At 41.4% G+C, this 20,527-nt stretch overlaps 1 protein-coding gene across 2 annotated transcripts in view; it reads right to left on the reverse strand.

Annotated features, from left to right (window-relative positions):
- Positions 1 to 20,527, reverse strand: part of GALM (galactose mutarotase) — a 101,289-nt gene that overhangs the window by 54,377 nt on the left and 26,385 nt on the right. The window contains exon 2 of one of the 2 annotated variants that reach the window (XM_073627685.1): positions 15,580 to 15,784. The exons of the other annotated variant lie outside the window; for it this stretch is intronic. Coding sequence (XP_073483786.1) covers positions 15,580 to 15,766 — 187 coding nt within the window. The 5' untranslated portion in view covers positions 15,767 to 15,784. The remainder of the gene's footprint in view (positions 1 to 15,579; positions 15,785 to 20,527) is intronic. 2 annotated transcript variants of the gene reach the window in all.

Below are 20,527 nucleotides of genomic sequence, written 5' to 3' on the forward strand. Positions count from 1 at the left end.
ACTAATGTATATTAGTGTGTGCGGGTGTGAAAAATGCTGTAAATTAAGAATGCTTTCAGAAATAGAAGTGTTAATAGTTTCTTTTTTTTTAATTACCTAAATGTAAAGTAAATGAACAGAAGAGAAATCCAAATCAAATCAATAATTGGTGTGACCACCCTTCAGAACAGCATAATTTTTTCAATTCTTTTAGGTACACTTGCACACGGTTTTTGAAGGAACTCAGCAAGTAGGTTGTTCCAAACATTTTCCTGCTGAAGAAGCTCATTAGAGAACGTAAAGCGTACAGGTGTGAGGTGCCGCCATTCAGGACGTTTTTCTCCATTCTCATCATTATTGATGATATGCATGTTTTTCACATTTGTATGTGAGCATTTTATCCCTGAGTTAAGTTTCATTAAATGTTATTCGCAGAGAGTACTATGGTTTGCCTTTGTTTTATATGGTTACACATGACTGAATGAGATCCCAGGAAGAGGTCTGAACTGTCTGGGTGAACTGTGATGAGGATTCATGTCCCCAAGGTATCCTGAGAGATATTACTACAGGCGTGTGTGACTCTGTAGTGAGGTCAACATTGGGAGGTGAGCAGGCATTATAGCTAGAGGTGGTGGTCACTGAAGTCACTGAATATCTATGAACTGTCACTGAACGTTGCACTGCGGTGGAATTTTGTCAATATTTGGACTTGATTTATGAGTTTTTGCTTGCGCTACACTATATAGATTTTGTTTATTCTCCGGACAGAAGATGGGTGTACCTGAGTCCCACTGGTTTCCGCCAGTTCTGTGCTGATGGCACTGCTAGACATCTTTCGATGTTGAAAGGAAGTAAGCATGATGAGTCTTTCATCCGCTGCATTAAGATTCTTTGACCAACCACTGCATCTACGGTTCTCAATGTCGCCAGTTTCTTTGTGCTTCCTCAAAAGAGCTTTAACAGCACTTCTTGAAACCCCAGTCTGCTTTGAAATCTTGGGAGAGACCTTGCTGATGCAGTATTTCTACCTCTTGCCATGGTGTATGACATGTGACATGAAACTGTTTTCCACAACCTCACCTTAGTAGCAACCTACAGTGGATATAAAAAGTACACCCCCCTGTTAAAATGTCAGGTTTCTGTGATGTAAAAAAATGAGGCAAATAGAAATAATTTCAGAACTTTTTCCACCTTTATTGTGACCCATAAACTGTACAACTCAACTAAAAAACAAACTAAAATCTTTTAGGGGGGAAGTAAAAATAAAAAACTAAAATAATGTGGTTGCATAAGTGTGCACACCCTCTTATAACTGGGATGTAGCTGTGTTCAGAATTAAGCAATCACATTCAAACTCATGTTAAATAGGAGTCAGTACACACCTGCCATCATTTAAAGTGCCTATGATTAAACCCAAATAAAGTTCAGCTGTTCTAGTAGGTCTTTCCTGACATTTTCTTAGTCGCATCCTACAGCAAAAGCCATGGTCTGCAGAGAGCTTTCAACACATCAGAGGGATCTCATTGTTATAAGGCATCAGTCAGGAGAAGGGTACAAAATAATTTCCAAGGCATTAGATATACCATAGAACACAGTGAAGACAGTAATCATCAAGTGGAGAAAATATGGCACAAAAGTGACATTACCAAGAACTGGACGTCCCTCCAAAATTGAAAAGACGAGAAGAAAAATGATCAGTGAGGCTGCCAGGAGGCCTACAGCAACATTAAAGGAGCTGCAGAAATATCTGGCAAGTACTGGCTCTGTTGTACATGTGACAACAATCTCCCGTATTGTTTATATGTCTGGGCTATGGGGTAGAGTGGCAAGATGGAAGCCTTTTCTTACGAAGAAAAACATCCAAGCCCAGCTAAATTTTGCAAAAACACATCTGAAGTCTCCCAAAAGCATCTGGGAAAATGTGTTATGGTCTGATGAAACCAAGGTAAAACTTTTTGGCCATAATTCCAAAAGATATGTTTGGCACAAAAAAACTGCACATCACCAAAAGAACACCATACCCACCGTGGCAGCATCATGCTTTGGGGCTGTTTATCTTCAGCTGGAACAGGGGCCTTAGGCAAGTATTATTATGAATTGTTCCAAATACCAGTCAATATTGGCACAAAACCTTCAGGCTTCTGCTAGAAAGATGAACATTAAGAAGAACTTCATCTTTCAGTATGACAACGACCCAAAGCATCCATCCAAATCAACAAAGGAATGGCTTCACCAGAAGAAGATTAAAGTTTTGGAATGGCCCATCCAGAGCCCAGACCTGAATCAGATTGAAAATCTGTGGGGTGATCTGAAGAGGGCTGTGCACAGGAGATGCCCTCGCAATCTGACAGGTTTAGAGTGTTTTTGCAAAGAAGAGTGGGCAAATATTGCCAAGTCAAGGTGTGCCATGCTGATAGACTCATACCCAAAAAGAATGAGTTGCTGTAATAAAATCAAAAGGTGCTTAAACAAAGTATTAATTTAAGGGTGTGCACACTTATGCAACCATATTGTTTTATTTTTACTTCCCTCCACCTAAAAGATTTCAGTTTGTTGTTCAACTGAGTTGTACAATTTATAAGTCCCATTAAACACTTACGGACCGCCCGCCGTCGTTATACAGTGGCTCTTTGAAGAGGAATGCCGTTATTATGGCAGGCAGCTAGCTGCCATAACCCCAGTATCCTCTTCTTCAGCGGTCCGCTTTGAGATAAAAGTGGTCTCTGCTGCGGATTCGCCGCAAGATCACTTTTAATTGGGGGCGGGAGAGGGACCCACTGGTAGCAGCAGAAACAATCGCATCCTCTCCTGTGTTTGGCATGGAGCTGAGTGAGGGGAAGATGGCCCCCGCTTGGCTCCATAGCATCAAACGTCGCTTCCGCCCAATGCTCTTAAAGGAGAAATTTTTATTTTTTGAAAATGATTATTTTTATTTTTTTATTGCATTTTAGTACAAATATGAGATCTGAGGTCTTTTTGACCAAAGATCTCATATTTAACTGGTTCCCGACCGGTAGATATACTGTAGATATACCTCGGCAGAATGGCACAGCTGCGCAAAGTAACGTACCCGTATGTTACTTTGAATTTGCCGCCGTGTGCCGCGATCTCTGTGAGTCGGGTCGCGAGTACCGCGGACTCGATCGCCGTGGGCATACCCGCGATCGCTTCACGGAGAGGACGAACGGGGAGATGCCGTTTTAAACTCATCTCCCCGTTCTGCCTAGTGACAGTGTCACTCGATCTCTGCTCCCTGTCATCGGAGCAGAGATCAGTGACGTCACACACACTGCCCATCCCCCTGACAGTTAGAATCACTCCCCTAGGACATACTTAACCCCTCTCTGCCCCCTAGTGGTTAACCCCTTCACTGCCAGTGTCATTTACACAGGAATCAGTGCATTTTTATAGCACTGATTGCTGTATAAATGACAATGGTCCCAAAAATGTGTAAAAAATGTCCGATGTGTCCGCCATAATGTCGCAGTCACAATAAAAATCGCTGATCGCGGCCAAAACTAGTAAAAAAAAATTATTAATAAAAATGCCATAAAACTATCCCCTATTTTGTAAACGCTTTAACTTTTGCGCAAACCAATCAATAAATGCTTATACCAAAAATATGTAGAAGAATACGTATCGGCCTAAACTGAGGAAAAAAAATGTTTAATATATTTTTTGGGGATATTTATTATAGCAAAAAGTAAAAAATAATGCGTTTTTTTCAAAATTGTCGCTCTTATTTTGTTTATAGCGCAAAAAATAAAAATCGCAGAGGTGATCAAATACCACCAAAAGAAATCTCTATTTGTGGGAAAAAAAAGGACGTCAATTTTGTTTCGGAGCCACATCGCACGACCGCGCAATTGTCAGTTAAAGCGACGCAGTGCCGAATCGCAAAAAAAGTGCTCTGGTCAGGAAGGGGGTAAATCCTTCCGGGGCTGAAGTGGTTAAGAGGTCATGCTTTTTTCTAAAGGGATCTTTTCATTCCTTGTAATAGGAATAAAAGTGACCCAAACATTTTTTTTAAAAGGATAGTGTCAAAAAAAAAAATAAAAAGTAAAATAAATAAGAAAAAAAAAAATGTAAAAATCGCTGTCTTGCCGAGCTTGCGCGCAGAAGCAAACGCATACGTGAGTAGCGCCCGCATATGAAAACAGTTTCCAAACCACACATGTGAGGTATCACCGCAATCGTTAGAGCAACAGCAATATTTCTAGCCCCAGAACTCCTCTGTAACTCAAAACATGTAAAAAGTAAGGGTAAAAGTTTGTCACCATTCCACAAGCGGGCGCAATTTTGAAGCGTGACATGTTGGGTACCAATTTACTCAGCGTAACATTATCTTTCAAAGTATAAAAAAAAACCTGGGCTAACTTTACTGTTGTCTTATTTTTTAATTCAAAAAATTTATTTTTTTCCAAAAAAAAGTGCGCTTGTAAGACCGCTGCGCAAATACGGTGTGACAAAGTATTGCAACAACTGCCATTTTATTCTCTAGGATGTTAGAAAAAAATATATAATGTTTGGGGGTTCTAAGCAATTTTCTAGCAAAAAAAAATTATTTTAACTTGTTAACACAGAGTCTGAAAAATAGGCCCGGTCCTTAAGTGGTTAAAGGTGGAAAAAGTTCTGAAATGATTTATCTTATTTGTTTACATCACAGAAACCTGACATTTTCACAGGGGTGTGTAGACTTTTTATATCTACTGTACATATGAAATTGATGATCATTAGCCCCTGCTTGGTATAATTGGTTAATCATACACCTGCCTCATATCCTACAAAATCACTGACTTTGTGCAAGTGTACACAGTGTGCAAGTGTAAAAATTAATGCTGGTTTGAAGCCAAAGGGTAGTCACACCCAATAATGCTTTGATTTCGATTTCTCTTCTGTTCGCTCACATTTTGTAAATTGATAATAAAAAAAACTATTAAAATATATATTTTCAAAAGCCTTCTTACTTTACAGCATGTCTTCATACCTGCCTAAAATTTTTGCACAGTACTGTGTGTAATAAATATATATATATATATATATATATATATATATATATATATATATATACACATATACATTTACTCAAAAACATTGTATGATCACAAACAAGAATGGGATAAAATATGAGATGCAGAAAAAAGTTCCTCTGCCATTACCCTGTAGAAAAATGTTTTATAAATTAGAATGACAGCATCCAGATTTCAACAAATTTTAGCAGTCTGTTGCTGCAAACTGTGGCAACATAAGCACATTCACTCATCCATTATTAGATGTGTATTAATCATAGGATACTGAATAATAAGAAACTTCCAGAAGTAAGGCAGATCTATAGTCTTTGTCACATTCACTGTAAGGGCAGTCCGCACAAAGGGTAAGAGGACAGGGCAAGCAACAGAGAATAGAAACCTGACTCAAATCAGAAGACAAGCAGAGTTGAAAGCAGAAGGAGATCAGAAGTAGATACTATTGGGTACAAGAGCTAAAAATGAAGTATCAGAGAAGAGTAAGCAGGGAAACAGTTTACAAATTACATTTTTTGGGGTTGTTCTGTGCTCAGAATCCTTCAAAATTGCCATATTGCATGGAAAGGATATTTAAAGAGATACTGCCACTTTGCCCATTCAGAGTTAAGTGTGTCTGTGAAAACTCTCTCCTACAAAAACTCACCTCTTCGGTGATCTCCAGCTTCTACCTCAGCTGGCAGGTCTTTTGTGCATGTAGAGAAGGACACATAATTGTAGGGTCCTCTATATAAGCCAAAATATTTCATGATGCATTTTAGTTTCGATTTTTAAAAAATCCATACATTTGTCCAAATGTATTTAGAGTTTTTAGGTGTATAGTCTTTATAATTATCAAGTATTCCAAGGAAAAAAATCAGTGTCTTGATATATATCACACAATATTATGTATCAAATACAAATTCAACAGCCTCTGCCAAAAAGTACCAAAACAACAGTCACAATTTAAAAGCACAGCATATCAGATATAATATAACATCTAGGGCTTTCACCTGTCGAAACGTGCTGGTACCTCAGACCAGCACTTCCTGAGACCTGCCCGCTGCCTGGGCAGCGCTGAGTTATAGCACAGCTGTAAGCCAGACCAGTCGATGGTAGTCAAACAGCAGCTGTGCAGAGAGTGTTGTTGCGGAGTTGGAACAGAGGGAGTGTGATGCTGGGAGCAGGTAAGTATGAGTACTGGCTGGTGTGTGGGTGCCTCTCAACAGTCCTGGATTGTGCAGAACTGTCCTGCATTTTGCAATGACTCCCAAGTCATACTGTCCTGTGTACAGAGACTTTGCCCACAGCTCATTACTGCTGTATGCACAGCATATGTATGAACTTATGTATAATTTGCATATGAATGATCCAGATGGCTCAATAATATGCAAATCTTCCCCCCCCCCCATTCCAATGCAATTCAGCGGGGTAGAGGAGAGAAGAGGAGGTGGCAGGACAGTACAACCTTGGGTGGGAAGCCAGGTCCTGGTCTTTCACTGGAGTAGTAGTGAAGGTGCTGATAAGAGGGGAGATATGCGAGATGCTGCTCACTTAGGCCAGCCATAGAAGGTTTGAATCTTGGCCAATTCAGCAGGGACCAGCCAGGATTCAAAACATTGATTGTACCCTAGTTGATTGATCGATCAACTTCGGTACAACCTGCCTGTCTGATTTTACATGCAATTATTGCTAGCGACTGTTAAAGCCGCTAACAGTAATCACTGTGTTCTCACAGCGGGGACGGCTCCCCCCATGGAAGAACACAATGGCTCCACGGGAGGGACTGAGTTGATGGGGAAATCAAGCGATTTTCTTGCAGGAAAGAAAATAGCTCCATCTATGGCTGGCATTACATTACACATCCACTTTATCCTCATTGTGCAGCCACATAATCCCCACTGCGCACCTGACACCCACATTACCTGCACTGTGCACCCACACCATTCACCTGCACTCTATACACTTGTGGTATACTCCTGACCCCTGCACTGTATACTTTGTTGTATGTTATATCCTTGACCATCACACTGCATTAACTTATGTTATACACTATTATCTTGTCTCTTGCACTGTACAGTATAAGCTATTTTGTACATTATATTCCCGTCCCTTGCACTTTATATGCTACTTTGTATGTTATACTCCTGATAACTGCATTGCATTCCAACAAAGTTAACTAGTTTTATTACACAGGATTTTTGCCACCTACAAAAACCTTCAACCCATCAGCCTTTAACGCGCATTAACCACATGCCGACCGGGCCATAGCCGAAAGATGGCTACAGCGCGGTCGGCTTATCCTGGGAGGACGTCCATGGGGCACGCACCCGAGAACATCCGTGACCGCCGGGTCCTCACGGATCACGGTAAACAGCCACTGATCGCGGAGCGATCACATGTAAACAAACCGGCGTCATGTCATGACGCCGGTTCCTCCCTCCCCTCTGTGTACCGATCGGTACAGAGGGGGAGGAGAGGGGGAGGGATCGGATGGCAGCAGCGCAGTGGGCTGGATCTGTAGTGCTCACAGCGCTGCTCAGTGACAAATACAGTCACATCCATGGATCCATCCATCCTCAGCCATCCCTCCATACTCTAATGCCCTGCACTACCCAGCACTACTTTGCCATAGCCAGCCATGCGCAGCCATACCCAGCCATACTCGGCCTCTGTATGTGGCCAGGCTGTGGAAGTCTTACACATCTGGTATCACCGTACTCAGGAGGAGTAGGAGAATCTATTTTGGGGTGTCATTTTTGGTATGTACATGCTACATGTTAGAAATATTTTATAAATGGACAACTTTGTGTTAAAAAAAAAAGTGTCACGTGAATAGAAAAAAATAGATGTCACGTGACACGTGTCAGTGATGATACGCGTGGGGAGAATTAGCCTGTGACGCTCTGGTTAGAGTGCGATCTGCATGTGAGTGTATCAGCAGCAGCACGGAGCTGAATGTGACTGACCATTATCTTGAAAATGCGATCTATGTTTAAGGGAGCATGTGAGTGGTAACAAGTGGTTTTTTGTGTTATTTAAAACCTGGTTGATATCTGCGCAATGGTATTTCTTCACAATTTTATCTTCTATATGGGGGAAGACCAGTAGAAGCTGAGAAACAACCTACAGTATCTATGCTGGCGGCTGATTAGAGATAAGCCGCTCCACCGCTGATACAGACTCACTAAGCCTGCGTTTAAAAGAAGAGGAGGTATCATTTCAACTCTAATTGGTGGACTAATCATTATGATTTGAGGTGGATTTTACTTTGATCACATAATAATATTCTTTATATATCAGAAATTATTATTAGTATTCACTGGTAGAAGGTTTTGGAAGTGTGCAATAAGGGAACTTCACAAATAGGTTCGGAACACAATATCTCCTGAATATATCTCTTTATATGTGTCTATTTAATTCAGTTGTCACTGTTTATTATTTAACAAAAAGTTTTTATACAATGTTTCACTTACTTTAGAAGTATAAGATAGGCACGAGAGGCAGTATTACACCAAATAGATAATACGAGCGCATCACTTTATTCATTTATTTTTATACAAAACTGTGGGGTGTCACTAATTGATTGCAGCTGTATTACCTTTTCACAATTTATACATATTTTTATTCCACTTCAGCGCTTTAGTAATATTACGAGCATGAGCCCAGCAGCTCCAGCTGCCGTCTCTGTCCTCATTGCATAGATTGATAGCAGCAGGAGTCATTGGCTCCCACTGCTGTAAATTAAATCCAGTGACACGAGAGCGGGGGGCGATGCCGAGTCCTGCTGTCTGTGTCAGTGCTCGCAGCAGCGGGACTCGGGAGCACGGGTGCCCCCATGGAAAGCGGCTCTCCGTGGTGGCACCCGATAAAGGGGAGGATCTAGGAGCTCCGGTGGAGCACCCCAGAAGAGGAAGATCGGGGCTGCTCTGTGCAAAACCCTTGCACAGAGCAGGTAAGTATTTCATGACATGTTTGTTATTTTTATTAAAAAAAATGCAAACCTTTACAACCCCTTTAAGCCTAGCAGTGACTGATGTTAGCTGTGTACTGCAGCAGTAAATATGTGCCAGCGCACACTGAAGTTAAGCAAGCTCTCCTAACTAGAAAAAGGACAACAGGAAGAGATGGTGAGAGAGAAAATTGTCTGCAGACTGTGAAAGGTAAACAGTGGCTGATAGACATTAAATGCAATGCCAGCCACCTTCTGAAAATCCATTCTGAATATCTCTTCCAAAACAATCATGCAGCATGTGAAATCAGAACTCCTAATCTGCTTACTTATGCCTTATGACACTGACAGTGAGTATTGAATGTGTTAATCATAGAATTTAAATATAAGTTGGAGGATAGGAGTAGTTAATTATCTGGGCCTGAAAATTGCTCAACCCAAGTTTCCTTTCATTAATGGAAGGTCAAGTGTCTTAAGAGTGATGACACCAGTGTACATGACTTGTGGTTTGAATGGAGTTCCTATTTCTTAGTGAAAAATTTAAATCCTTTACTTGTCTTTTAAACAACAGTTACACTACACATAATGTAATGCTAAAGTGCACCTGTGCCAAGACTATGGCCATTAAACTATTTAAATATAATAGTATATATAAAAGTAAAAAAGTTTTTTTTTTTTTCATTTTGAATAGCCTTTACAAAAAGTGAAAGGATATACTGTATTTCTAATGTGAAGGTAATCCCCTCTAAGACAGTTGTCAGGGGGAACAAGTGTAAAAGTTTTGAAACAAGCAATCTCTAGCTGAATATACTGTGACATAATTAATTCTCAAAGATCACAGCAAAGACTCATGTGGGATTCAAATAGTTTCTAACAGCATAGGAAAACCTATTGAATGATTACAAGGCTGATAGGGTACCAAGATCAGCTCTAATAGGAAAAAACTAAGATTTTATTGTGTCTGTTGTGAATTTGAAGATTAATTTCTTCACAATGTCTATAGCTACAAAGGTAAATAAGGGTTTGTTACTGCTTATTCAGAATATGAAAATACTTTTTGAATTAGAGAAAGAGGGATAGAGGGAAAATCTTCTAATGGGCAGACTAGTTCTGGTGACTTTGCTGACAACCAGGCATTCCTTAACTTTTCGGACGCTTTCTATTTGGACTTTGGGACAGGAAGAGAAGAGAAATCTCCGCAATGGCACACAGATAGCGAAAATTTCTTACTCCAATCAAAATGAAAGATAAAGTTTTGCCTTGAGTTCTACTTTAAGATTATTCACTCAGAAGTGTTAAAGAACATTTAACCAATAGAGAAACTAACACTATAGGATAAAATATTAGACCAGAAGAGGAGATAATATGAGGGAGACTTCTGCACTGTGTACAAAATGTATGAAAATTAATGTGCTAACCAGTGAAAGTGTGATGAATCAGCTACTGCAGAGAGTGAAACGCTACACACAATTTAATTTTGCAGAGACGGAACTCCCTTGTTTGATACGTTTACTGGACTGAAACCCTTCACATATAAGCAAATAGATCACTTCAGGTAAACAACCTACAAAAGTTTCAATTAGTTGAATTTTTTTCTAATGTCTAAAAATGATCATCAGATTAAAAAGGACATTTTGGCTGTCAATGCTGTAAAAAAGTTATTACTGTGCCCATAAGCTTGCCATTGAGAAATCACAAAGGAAAACTGCTTTAAGAAATTTACCTATTTAACTGTTATTTTCACCCACTGTTAATCTCATAACCATCCAGTTCGGTGGACATGTAGGGGCATGGGTGTTCCTATCCTATCCTAGACTAAATTTCATACAATTACATATTGTGGAAAATGCAGTAACCTGTAGCAATCACTCAAAACAAATACGTTTTGTTGTTTACAAAACAAATGAGCGATTTAAGTAGATATTCTGCACTACTCAAAAAAGGTTATTATGTACCTGCAGTTTTGAAATAAAATAAGTACTATAAAAGGCAATGAATGTAATCAAGAAATAAATGAGCATGGAAGGTTAGCGGGTGAGCAATGCCTTTGTTTTTCCTTTTTTTCCTATTTTTTCAAATGGCACACAGAAAGCTGCAGTACAATGCAGATGGAGCAAAATAAATTATTTTCACATACTTGTAAAAAAAAAAAAAAAAGTGTGAGAATTAAAAAAAAATAAAATTTATACTCACCTAGGTGGATGCAGCATCAGTCCAATGCTGCATCTGTCCCAGTCAGCCTCTAAGACCAAGACACGAGTGTGCAAAGGTCGCTGATTGTTCTCGGTCCTCAGCGAGAAGAAAGCCGGTGTCAGTCACAAGTTCTGTATATAATTTAATTGCTGCGCTCCTATGTGCAAAGTGCCCTTAGTATATTTATCAAAAATTGTTACTGTCCCTTTAAATCTATTTTTTTTTAAAGTGGTTGTAAAAGCATAAGGTTTTTTACCTTCATGCATTCTATGCATGAACTTTGGTGTGCAGCAGGCCCATAGTACTTACCTGAGCCCCCTCTCGATCCAGCGATGTCCGTGAGAGCCCTGCCTCTCCAGGGACTCACACTCCTGATTGGCAGCAGCGGAAGCAATTGGCTCCCGCTGCTGTCAATCACAGCCACCATACCAATCAGGGGGCGTGGGCCGAAGCTCTGTGTGTGAATGGACACACAGAGCCGTAGTCCACATAAGCCTGTTTAGTCACATGTAAAAAAAACTTCCAAAAGGGTAATCTGCTTACCTGGAAAGGCAGAAAAACAAAACAATGCTAGGAGTAGGCCTTAAAGCTGAACCCTGGGAAAAGCAATTATTATCCAAAGATATCACTGCTGCACTTTTTTATTGTGCATAGTGACTGGTATTGTATCCTGTAGTTTTCTGCCGACAGCCTGTAGTGGCTGGGTTAACTAGGTCCCTCCCACAGCTCAGCACAGCACAGTAATGATATTACAGCTACATTTACAAGGTAATAACTGGGTTTTTCAAAAGCCTTTGGTTCAAAGTGGATTTTTATCCTTTGCAATTATTGAGTATATTTACTGTGAATAAAAGTATCTGTGCCCAGAGTTCAACTTAAAATGTGGTACTTTCAAAGCACCCTAAGGCAATAGAAACACATACAGTTTAATCTTAGCATGTAAATTCTACTCTAAAAGTTTCAGCTTCAATAAGCATTTGAAAAATCTTTACGTACCTGCAAAGCCATTACAACACCCTTCAGATCCAAATGGCAGTACTGTCTATTTTAGCAAATTCCAGCAGGCTTTACAAACAAATTCCAGCAGGCTTTGCTTAACAAGCTTTTTAAAAAGACACTTACAGCAAACACTCCCATTAAGTCCTAATTCCAGCATGGGAAGTTAAAGTGATTGTAAAGCTTTGTTTTTTTGTTTTTAAATAAACCTGTTGTACTTACCTCCTCTGTGCAAGGGTTTTGCACAGAGTGGCCCAATCCTCTTTTTCTGGGGTCCCCCCGCGGTGCTCTTGGCTTCTCCTCTTCTCAAGTGCCCCAGAGAGAGCCGCATTCCATGGGTGCACTCCCGAGTCCTGCTGCTGCATCCATTGACCCGTCCCCCAGCTCCCATGTCACTGGATTTGATTGACAGCAGAAAGAGCCAATAGCTCCTGCTGCTATCAATCTATCCAATGAGGACCCGAGACAGCGGTTGGAGTTGCTGTGTTCGTCCCCATCGCTGGAACGATTGAGGTAGGAAAAGGGGGGTTGGGGGTGCTGCAGTACAAAAGGTTTTTTAACCTTAATGCATAAAATGCATTAAGGTGAAAAACCGTGAGGGTGCCCATGAGCGCAGCTTTTAAGCTTAATCCCTTCATGCCTAAGGCTTTTTCTGACATTTGTTGCTTACAAGTTATTGTACGCTACAGATATTATATATATATTTTTTAGCAGAGACTCTAGAGAATAAAATGGCGATCGTTGCAATATTTTATGGCACACTGTATTTGCGCAGTGGTCTTTTAAATGCAATTTTTTTGGAAGGAATACACTTTCATGGACTAAACAAAAACAAAAAACAGTAAAGTTAGCCCAATTTTTTTGTATAATGTGAAAGATGATGTTACGCTGAGTAAATAGATAACCAACATGTCATTCTTTAAAATTGCGCACACTCTTGGAATGGCGACAAACTACGATACTTAAAAATCTCAATAGGCGACGCTTTAAATTTCCACAGGTTACCAGTTTAGAGTTACCTAGCTTTGAACTTAGCCTTTAACCCCTTGCCGACCAGCGCGCGACGATATACGTTGGCATAATGTCACAGCTGGGCAAATGGGCGTACCTGTATGTCCCCTTTAAGACGCGGCTTAGTGGGCACGAGCGCGCGCCCGCCTTGTACTCCGTGAGCGTGCCAACAGTCCCGCAAACAATGTCCGCCGGGACATCGGAATTCAAACACACTGTTTTTATCTGTTTATTGTGTAAGTACAGTTTATATGCGGGGGCTGAGTCTCCAAATAAATGACAGTAATACGCTATGCAGAGCATTCCCTTGTGTTTTTTATGGTGAAACGATTAATCTGAGCTGCATGGGAGTTATCTTTGGTAATCCCTGGAAGAGTGTTCCATTTACCTTTCTGGATTTATCAGGCTCATCTTTTTCAGTATTGCGGTGAGTGCATCACCAAAGGGGTGCTCACGAAGCGGACTGGTGACTGGATTCAGTACAGGAACTCTTTGCCGTTTTGCCGGATGACATGTGGCACTTCACACTATTATAATATTTTTGCATGGACTTTTACTTAGCACATTTGATGTGTAGGCAATGTTTATAATCCACTGCAAATTATATAACTGCACATATTAATTTTAGATATGTATTAGCGCTGTTAATGCTGAGTACATCTTTGCGTATAAAAAGTAAAGAATATTGCTTTTTTTTTCAAAATTGACGCTCTTTTTTTGTTTATAGCGCAAAAAATAAAAAAATTACAGAGGTGATCAAATACCACCAAAAGAAAGCTGTAAAAAAAAGGACGTCAATTTTGTTTGGGTGCAACGTCGCACGACTGCGCAATTGTCAGTTAAAGCGACGCAGTGCTGTATCGCAAAAAGTGCTCTGGTCAGCAAGGGGTTAAATTCCTCTGGGGCTGAAGTGGTTAATGCTAAATAAAACCGCCTTTAGGCTCCATTCACATCTAGATGTTGCTATTTTACAGGCGTTTTTCTGGCATATTTTCGGGCATTTTTGCAGAGGTTTTGTACAGGGATTTTGAAGTTCAAAAGGTCACCAATGTAAAAGCAGTAAAACACCTGTAATCTGCCAAAAAAGAAGCTCATGTACTTTTTTGAGCGATGAACAGAACGCTCAGATGTTAACAGGGGCCATTGAAATTGATGGGATTTGTCTTGTTGGGCATTTTTAGAACTGAGGCTTAGAGCAGAAAAACGCCCAAGATGTGAAGGAAGCGTTAAATGAAACCTGAAGATCAGCTTTAAAAAGGTGCTAGCTGTGTTACACTAGGAAGAGAGTCTGTTATATCCTACTTCACATAGTTTCTTAAATAAAACCATAAAAAAGTTTGCATGACGTATGTGTTTCGATACAAGCAGGGGCGTTGCTAGGTCGTCAAAAGATCTGGGGCTAGAGCCCATAGCAGCGAAGTAAAGAAAGTCATACGCTTGTGCGGGCAGACACATGTTTATAATGTGTGTGTGTGTAACATTATATATTATCATTAAATCGGGGTACCCAAAGCCCCCTCTCATTACATCAGGGTCCCCAAAAAGCCCCCCCTTACACCAGGGTCACCAGAGAGCTTGTCATGTTACCTGCCACAAGATGCAGATTGTTACATACATAGAGGCTAGTGTATATAGAAGACAGGCTAGTGTATACAGAGAGGGGAAAGGCTGGGTATACAGAGAGGGGAGAGGCGGGGTATACAGAGAGGGGAGAGGCGGGGTATACAGAGAGGGGAGAGGCGGGGTATACAGAGAGGGGAGAGGCGAGAGGCGAGGTATACAGAGAGGGGAGAGGCGGGGTATACAGAGAGGGGAGAGGCGGGGTATACAGAGAGGGGAGAGGCGGGGTATACAGAGAGGGGAGAGGCGGGGTATACAGAGAGGGGAGAGGCGGGGTATACAGAGAGGGGAGAGGCGGGGTATACAGAGAGGGGAGAGGCGGGGTATACAGAGAGGGGAGAGGCGGGGTATACAGAGAGGGGAGAGGCGGGGTATACAGAGAGGGGAGAGGCGGGGTATACAGAGAGGGGAGAGGCTGGGTATACAGAGCTTCCCCCCTCCCCCTCGGTCTATACTCACCTACTCAGGAGCTCTGTGTGAGAAAATTCCCTCCCAACTCTATGATATGGGCGGAGCAAGGGAGGAGACTCCCTCTCACACTGATCTCCCTTCTCTCACTGTCAGTGAACCACCGAGTGCAAAGTACTTAGTGAGAGTGCCGCGGCTGTGCGGGAAGCGCTGTGTCAGACAGCCCGAGACACTCTCACTGTAGGGCCGGCCCTGGACTCGGGGCTATGGGCCCTAGATTCGGGGCTCCAGCCTCAATAGCCACCTCTTAACGACGCCACTGGATACAAGACTCATCGATTTGCATTTTATTTGAAGGTCTAAGATTTCAAAAACTTTACAACTAAAAAAATAAAGATCATATTATTTGGAACTCACCTTCTAAATCATCAAAGCCGAGTACAATGTCTGAGGAATTTCCATGTCTGTCTTTGGTTTCTAAGCAAGTTATTATACAGCCAAAGGATATGATTTCCACCTTGACGAACTCTGACTGAAGACGAAACCTTCTCACGGTTTGTCCTCCGGGCAGGGACCCATACACATCACTTGTTACAGATGTCATTGCTCTGGCAAGATCAGGCTGCAATTTGAAATAAATATAAATATAAAGATAGTCTAGCATTTATAATTCGTTCTGTTTCTATAAATTAGACTGTTGATGTTAAAGTCGACTTTCTGTTCTGACTTTTAAAGCAGCAGCTCAACATTGATCAATTATGACCTAATGCATGGGGAGCGTTTTATGAGCGGTTTAATAGCGTTATTTTTAGCGCTAAAACGCCTTGGTGTGAAAGGGGTCTAAGTGTTTATTCTATTAAAGTACAACATATTTGTGACAGTATAGATGATGAAAAACCTCTTCTGCTTTGTGGCAAGTAGTTCCCTCGCTTCTCTGTAACGCTTCTACAACAGCCACTGGGCCCTGCAGCAAAGAGTGATCCAGGGACTCCTGTTCATTCAAAAAAGTTCCAGGGGATCTCAATAACAGCAACCATAACAAAAAGTGAAGAAAATAAAATGGTACTTTATTCTGTATAGATTGGGATGAGCATGTGGTAGGTAAACAAAGGTGTTAGCAATATAGAACAGATGCACCTTCTGTATCCTCTTCAAACAGAACCTATGTATGACTAGATCATGCAAATAACTACTTTATTACATCAAATGGCTAAAAGACAGCTAGAAAGATAAGCTGATGGGTTCCAGCCACTATGATGGCCTTACAGTTTTGTTCTTTTTAAATAACAAACATCTCTATATGAGCAATTACATGCATTCGACTGACCGTGGACACAGCCAGCGTCCTATGTTTACACACGTTTCCAACAATACAAGGAAAGCAATAAAAAGTGTAAGGCCACTTTCACATGAGGCGGACTCCGTTTCTACGGAGCCCGCCTCAGTCCGCCGGCTTAGCAGGAGATCTGTCCGTTGATCTCCGCTGAGCCGGCGGATGACAGGTCCCTCTCTGCTCACTGAGCGGGGAGGGGCTTGTCAGGCGCCGCTGCCGCCTATGCAGGGATCGGATGAAAACGGACAGCATGTCCGTTTTCATCAGATCTCACTCGATCCGATCTGCCAGCGACGGACCTGGATGTAGAGCCATCCGTCTGCTTTTAGCGGATCGGACCGGGTCGGATGTCAGCGGACATGTCTCCGCTGACATCCGACGCTCCATAGACTAACATGGAGTGCCCGTTCAGGTCCGCTGTCAAAACTGACAGGCGGACCTGCACGGTCTGATCGTGTGAAAGGGGCCTAAGACAGCAATCAGGGCAGCTAAAATAGACCATGAAAGGCACATAGTGGAGGAAAGTAAAAAAAATCCCAATTTTTTTAAAATACATTAACAGTAAGAAAGTAAGGCCAGAGCATATTGGCGCCATAAGGGATGATGAAGGGAATTTGGTTACAAAAGACAAAGAGAAGGCAATGGTTTTAAATTCATTCTTCTCCTCAGTTTTCACAAAGGAATAAGGGGAATATAGTAACCAAGGCGGTATTGTTAACAACACATCATAGAATGTACCCTTGTGGCTAACAGAGGCCAGTGTCAGAAACAGACTTGAAAAACCTAACCCAAATAAATCACCAGGACCAGATGGCTTACACCCGAGGGTCCCTAAGGAACTCAGTTAGATGCTAGACCATTGTTCCCTATTTTTTATGGACAGTTTACTGACTGGAATGGTACCAGCTGATTGGAGGAAGGCAAACGTGGTACCAATATTTAAAAAAGGGCCGAGATACTGTATATCCCTTGAAACTACAGGCCAGCAAGTCTAACATCAATAGTTTGTAAGCTAATTTAAGTAATGATAAGGGATTATATCCAAGAATTTGCTGATAAAAACAGTATCATTAGTAGTAATCAGCATGGACTTATGAAGGATAGTTCTTGCCAGATCAATCTATTATCATTCTATGAGGAAGTTAGCTGCCATCTAGATAAAGGAAGGCCTGTTGATGTGGTGTATCTGGATTTTGCAAAGGCATTTGATATAGTTCCCCACAAATGTTTAATTTATCAACTGAGACCTGTCGGCATGGACCATAGGGTATGTACCTGGATAGAGAACTGGCAATGGGGGTGGGTCCAAAGGGTGGTGATAAACAGCGAGTACTCAGGTCCAGTGTGGTAAATGGGGTCCCCCCAAGGATCTGTCCTAGGACCAATTCTGTTTAAAATATTTATAAACGATATAGGGGATAGGATAAATAGCTCAATCTCAATATTTGCTGATGATACAAAGCTAAGCAAAGCAATAACTTCCCATTAAGATGTGGAAACCTTACAAGACGACCTAAATAAAATAATTGGTTGGGCAACTACATGGCAAATGAGGTTTAATGTTGAAAATGCAAAGTAATTCATTTGGGTGCAAAAAATACGAATGCAAGTTACTTGCTAGGGGGAGAAACTCCGGGGGAATCTGAGATGGAAAAAGATCTGGGGGTCCTAGTAAATTCCAGGCTTAGCAAAAGCATGCAATGCCAAGCTGCTGCATGCAAAGCCAACAGAATATTAGCATGCATCAAAAAGGAGATTTACTCCAGAGATAAAACTATCATGCCACTTTACAAGACTCTAGTCTGGCTGCATCTTGAGTATGCCGTCCAGTTCTGGGCACCAGCCCTCAAGAAGGATGTGCTGGAAGTGGAAGGAGTTCAGGGAAGGGCAACAAAGCTAATAAAGGGACTGGAGGATGTCAGTTATGGGGAAAGACTAGAAGCATTAAACTTACTGTCTCTGAAGAAGAGACAATTGAGAGGAGATATGATAGCAGATTTCAAATATCTTACTAGTGACCCTAGCATAGGGAAAAAACTTTTCAGTGAAAGGAAATTTAAAAAAAACAAAACACGTGGCCATTCATTGAAATTAGAAGAGAAACGGTTTAACTTTAAACTGCGTAGAGTCTTCTTTACTGGCAGAGCAGTAAAGATGTGCAATTCTCTTCCACAAGAAGTGGTATCAGCAGGTTAGTATTGATAGCTTCAAAAAACTATTAAATGGGATCTTAATGATTGCAACATACAGGGATATGCAATTTACTATTGACATAAACACATACACACGCACACACGTTGAACTGGATGGACTGGTGTCTTTATGCAACCTTACCAACTATATATATATATATATATATATATATATATGTGTTTAGCCATGGTTAGACTGTCTAATTGAAACCTGGATGTACAGACAGATTCACAACGTAAATTAGGCCTTACAGGGTCACTCTTGCTTGTCAAGGTTAAAGCCCATTTAACTGTACCTATTAAATGTTGTACATTTATTTAAGGAACATAAAAACAATCAGTGTGCCTATTCTTAGGCTTCATTCACACTGGCACTCCCGAATTTTCACTTCCTCTAGATGTTCCTGCTTTAGCCAGGTTTACATCCATTCAGCCAAGTTTAGGGTAACCAGTCGGATCCTGAGATTCACAGAATTCTATTTTCTCATAAATGCAGCTAAACTGACCGTACCTAAACTCAAGTAAATGCTTAGTGTGAATGGCACCATTGAGCAATCATTAAATGCATTTGTATGCATTTTTGTTTCTAAGTGTTAGTGCGAATGAGGCCTTGGCTTTGGATTTGTTGTCAGTACTCCATCACTGGCTTGCAGGTAAAAAACTGCTGCTCTCTGCATGAGAGCAGTGATTCAACAAATCCTCCAGCTAATTTAGTCCTACAGTTTTGCAATCAGCAAAGCTAACAGTTCCTGCTAATAGTGATTTTACAAGCAAGTCCAACAATAAGAATTTGCAGATGATTCTTTTTATGCTCCCTAAATAGATTTAGGCTGGGTTCACACATGTGCAGTGTGAATTGAAGCCCTGTTTTCATAGCTCATTGACAAAAGTAGTTGTCTAGAGCCCTTTCACACTGGGCTGGGGCTGAGTTAGCGGTAAAGCGCCGTTCGATTTAGCGGCACTGTGCGGGCGGGAGCGGGGCGCTTTTAACCCCAAAGAAGTGGTTAACAAGGGGTTAAAAGTGGTGCTTTGCAGGTGCTTCGGCAGGGCTGCCTATTGATTTCAATGGGCAGGGGCGATGTATACACCGCTCCCCCACCACCCCAAAGACGCACAGTGAGCGGAGACGGACCTGCCATCCGCCAGCTCAGCGAGGGATCAACAGATCGATCCCTGCTGAGCAAGGGGAGTCTGTGCACAGACAGCCCATGTGAAAGGGGCCTTAAACATTAAAAATAAGTGCCTATACTGTTTAAAATCCAGTAATGCTACTTTCACCATGCTCAGTTGCACTCTATTTTCAGGCTCTGTTGTGTCTGTAGAGGCCAATCTGCTGACAGCCTTAAAACAGAAATAAACCCTCCTATCATTACAGCCAAGGAAGTTGCTACTGTTTGATTTGAAACTGCCATGGTGCTGCCCATGTGGTCAGTTATGACATCAGCCATTTGATGGTTGGCCAGTTTGGTTAAAGACACAAGCAAATGTGACAGTTAACAATCCCAGCATTCCAGGAATGTAACTGTAATTTTTTTAAATCGATGTAAATGTAATGTAATATATTTTAAATTTTTAAATTGATGGATTTAGTTCCGCTTTATGACTTAGACCCCTTTCACACTGGGGCGGTTTGCAGGCGGTATTGCGCTAAAAATACCGCCTGCAAACCGCCCCTAAACAGCCTCCGCTGTTTGTTCAGTGTGAAAGCCCGAGGGCTTTCACACTGAAGCGGTGCGCAGGCAGGGCGGTGAAAAAAGTCCTGCAAACCGCTTTTTTGGAGCGGTGAAGGAGCGGTGTAGTCACCGCTCCTGCCCATTGAAATCAATAGGACAGCGCGGCT

The sequence above is a fragment of the Aquarana catesbeiana genome, linkage group LG04 (assembly GCF_042186555.1).
Source record: "Aquarana catesbeiana isolate 2022-GZ linkage group LG04, ASM4218655v1, whole genome shotgun sequence".
NCBI classification, from domain to species: domain Eukaryota; kingdom Metazoa; phylum Chordata; class Amphibia; order Anura; family Ranidae; genus Aquarana; species Aquarana catesbeiana.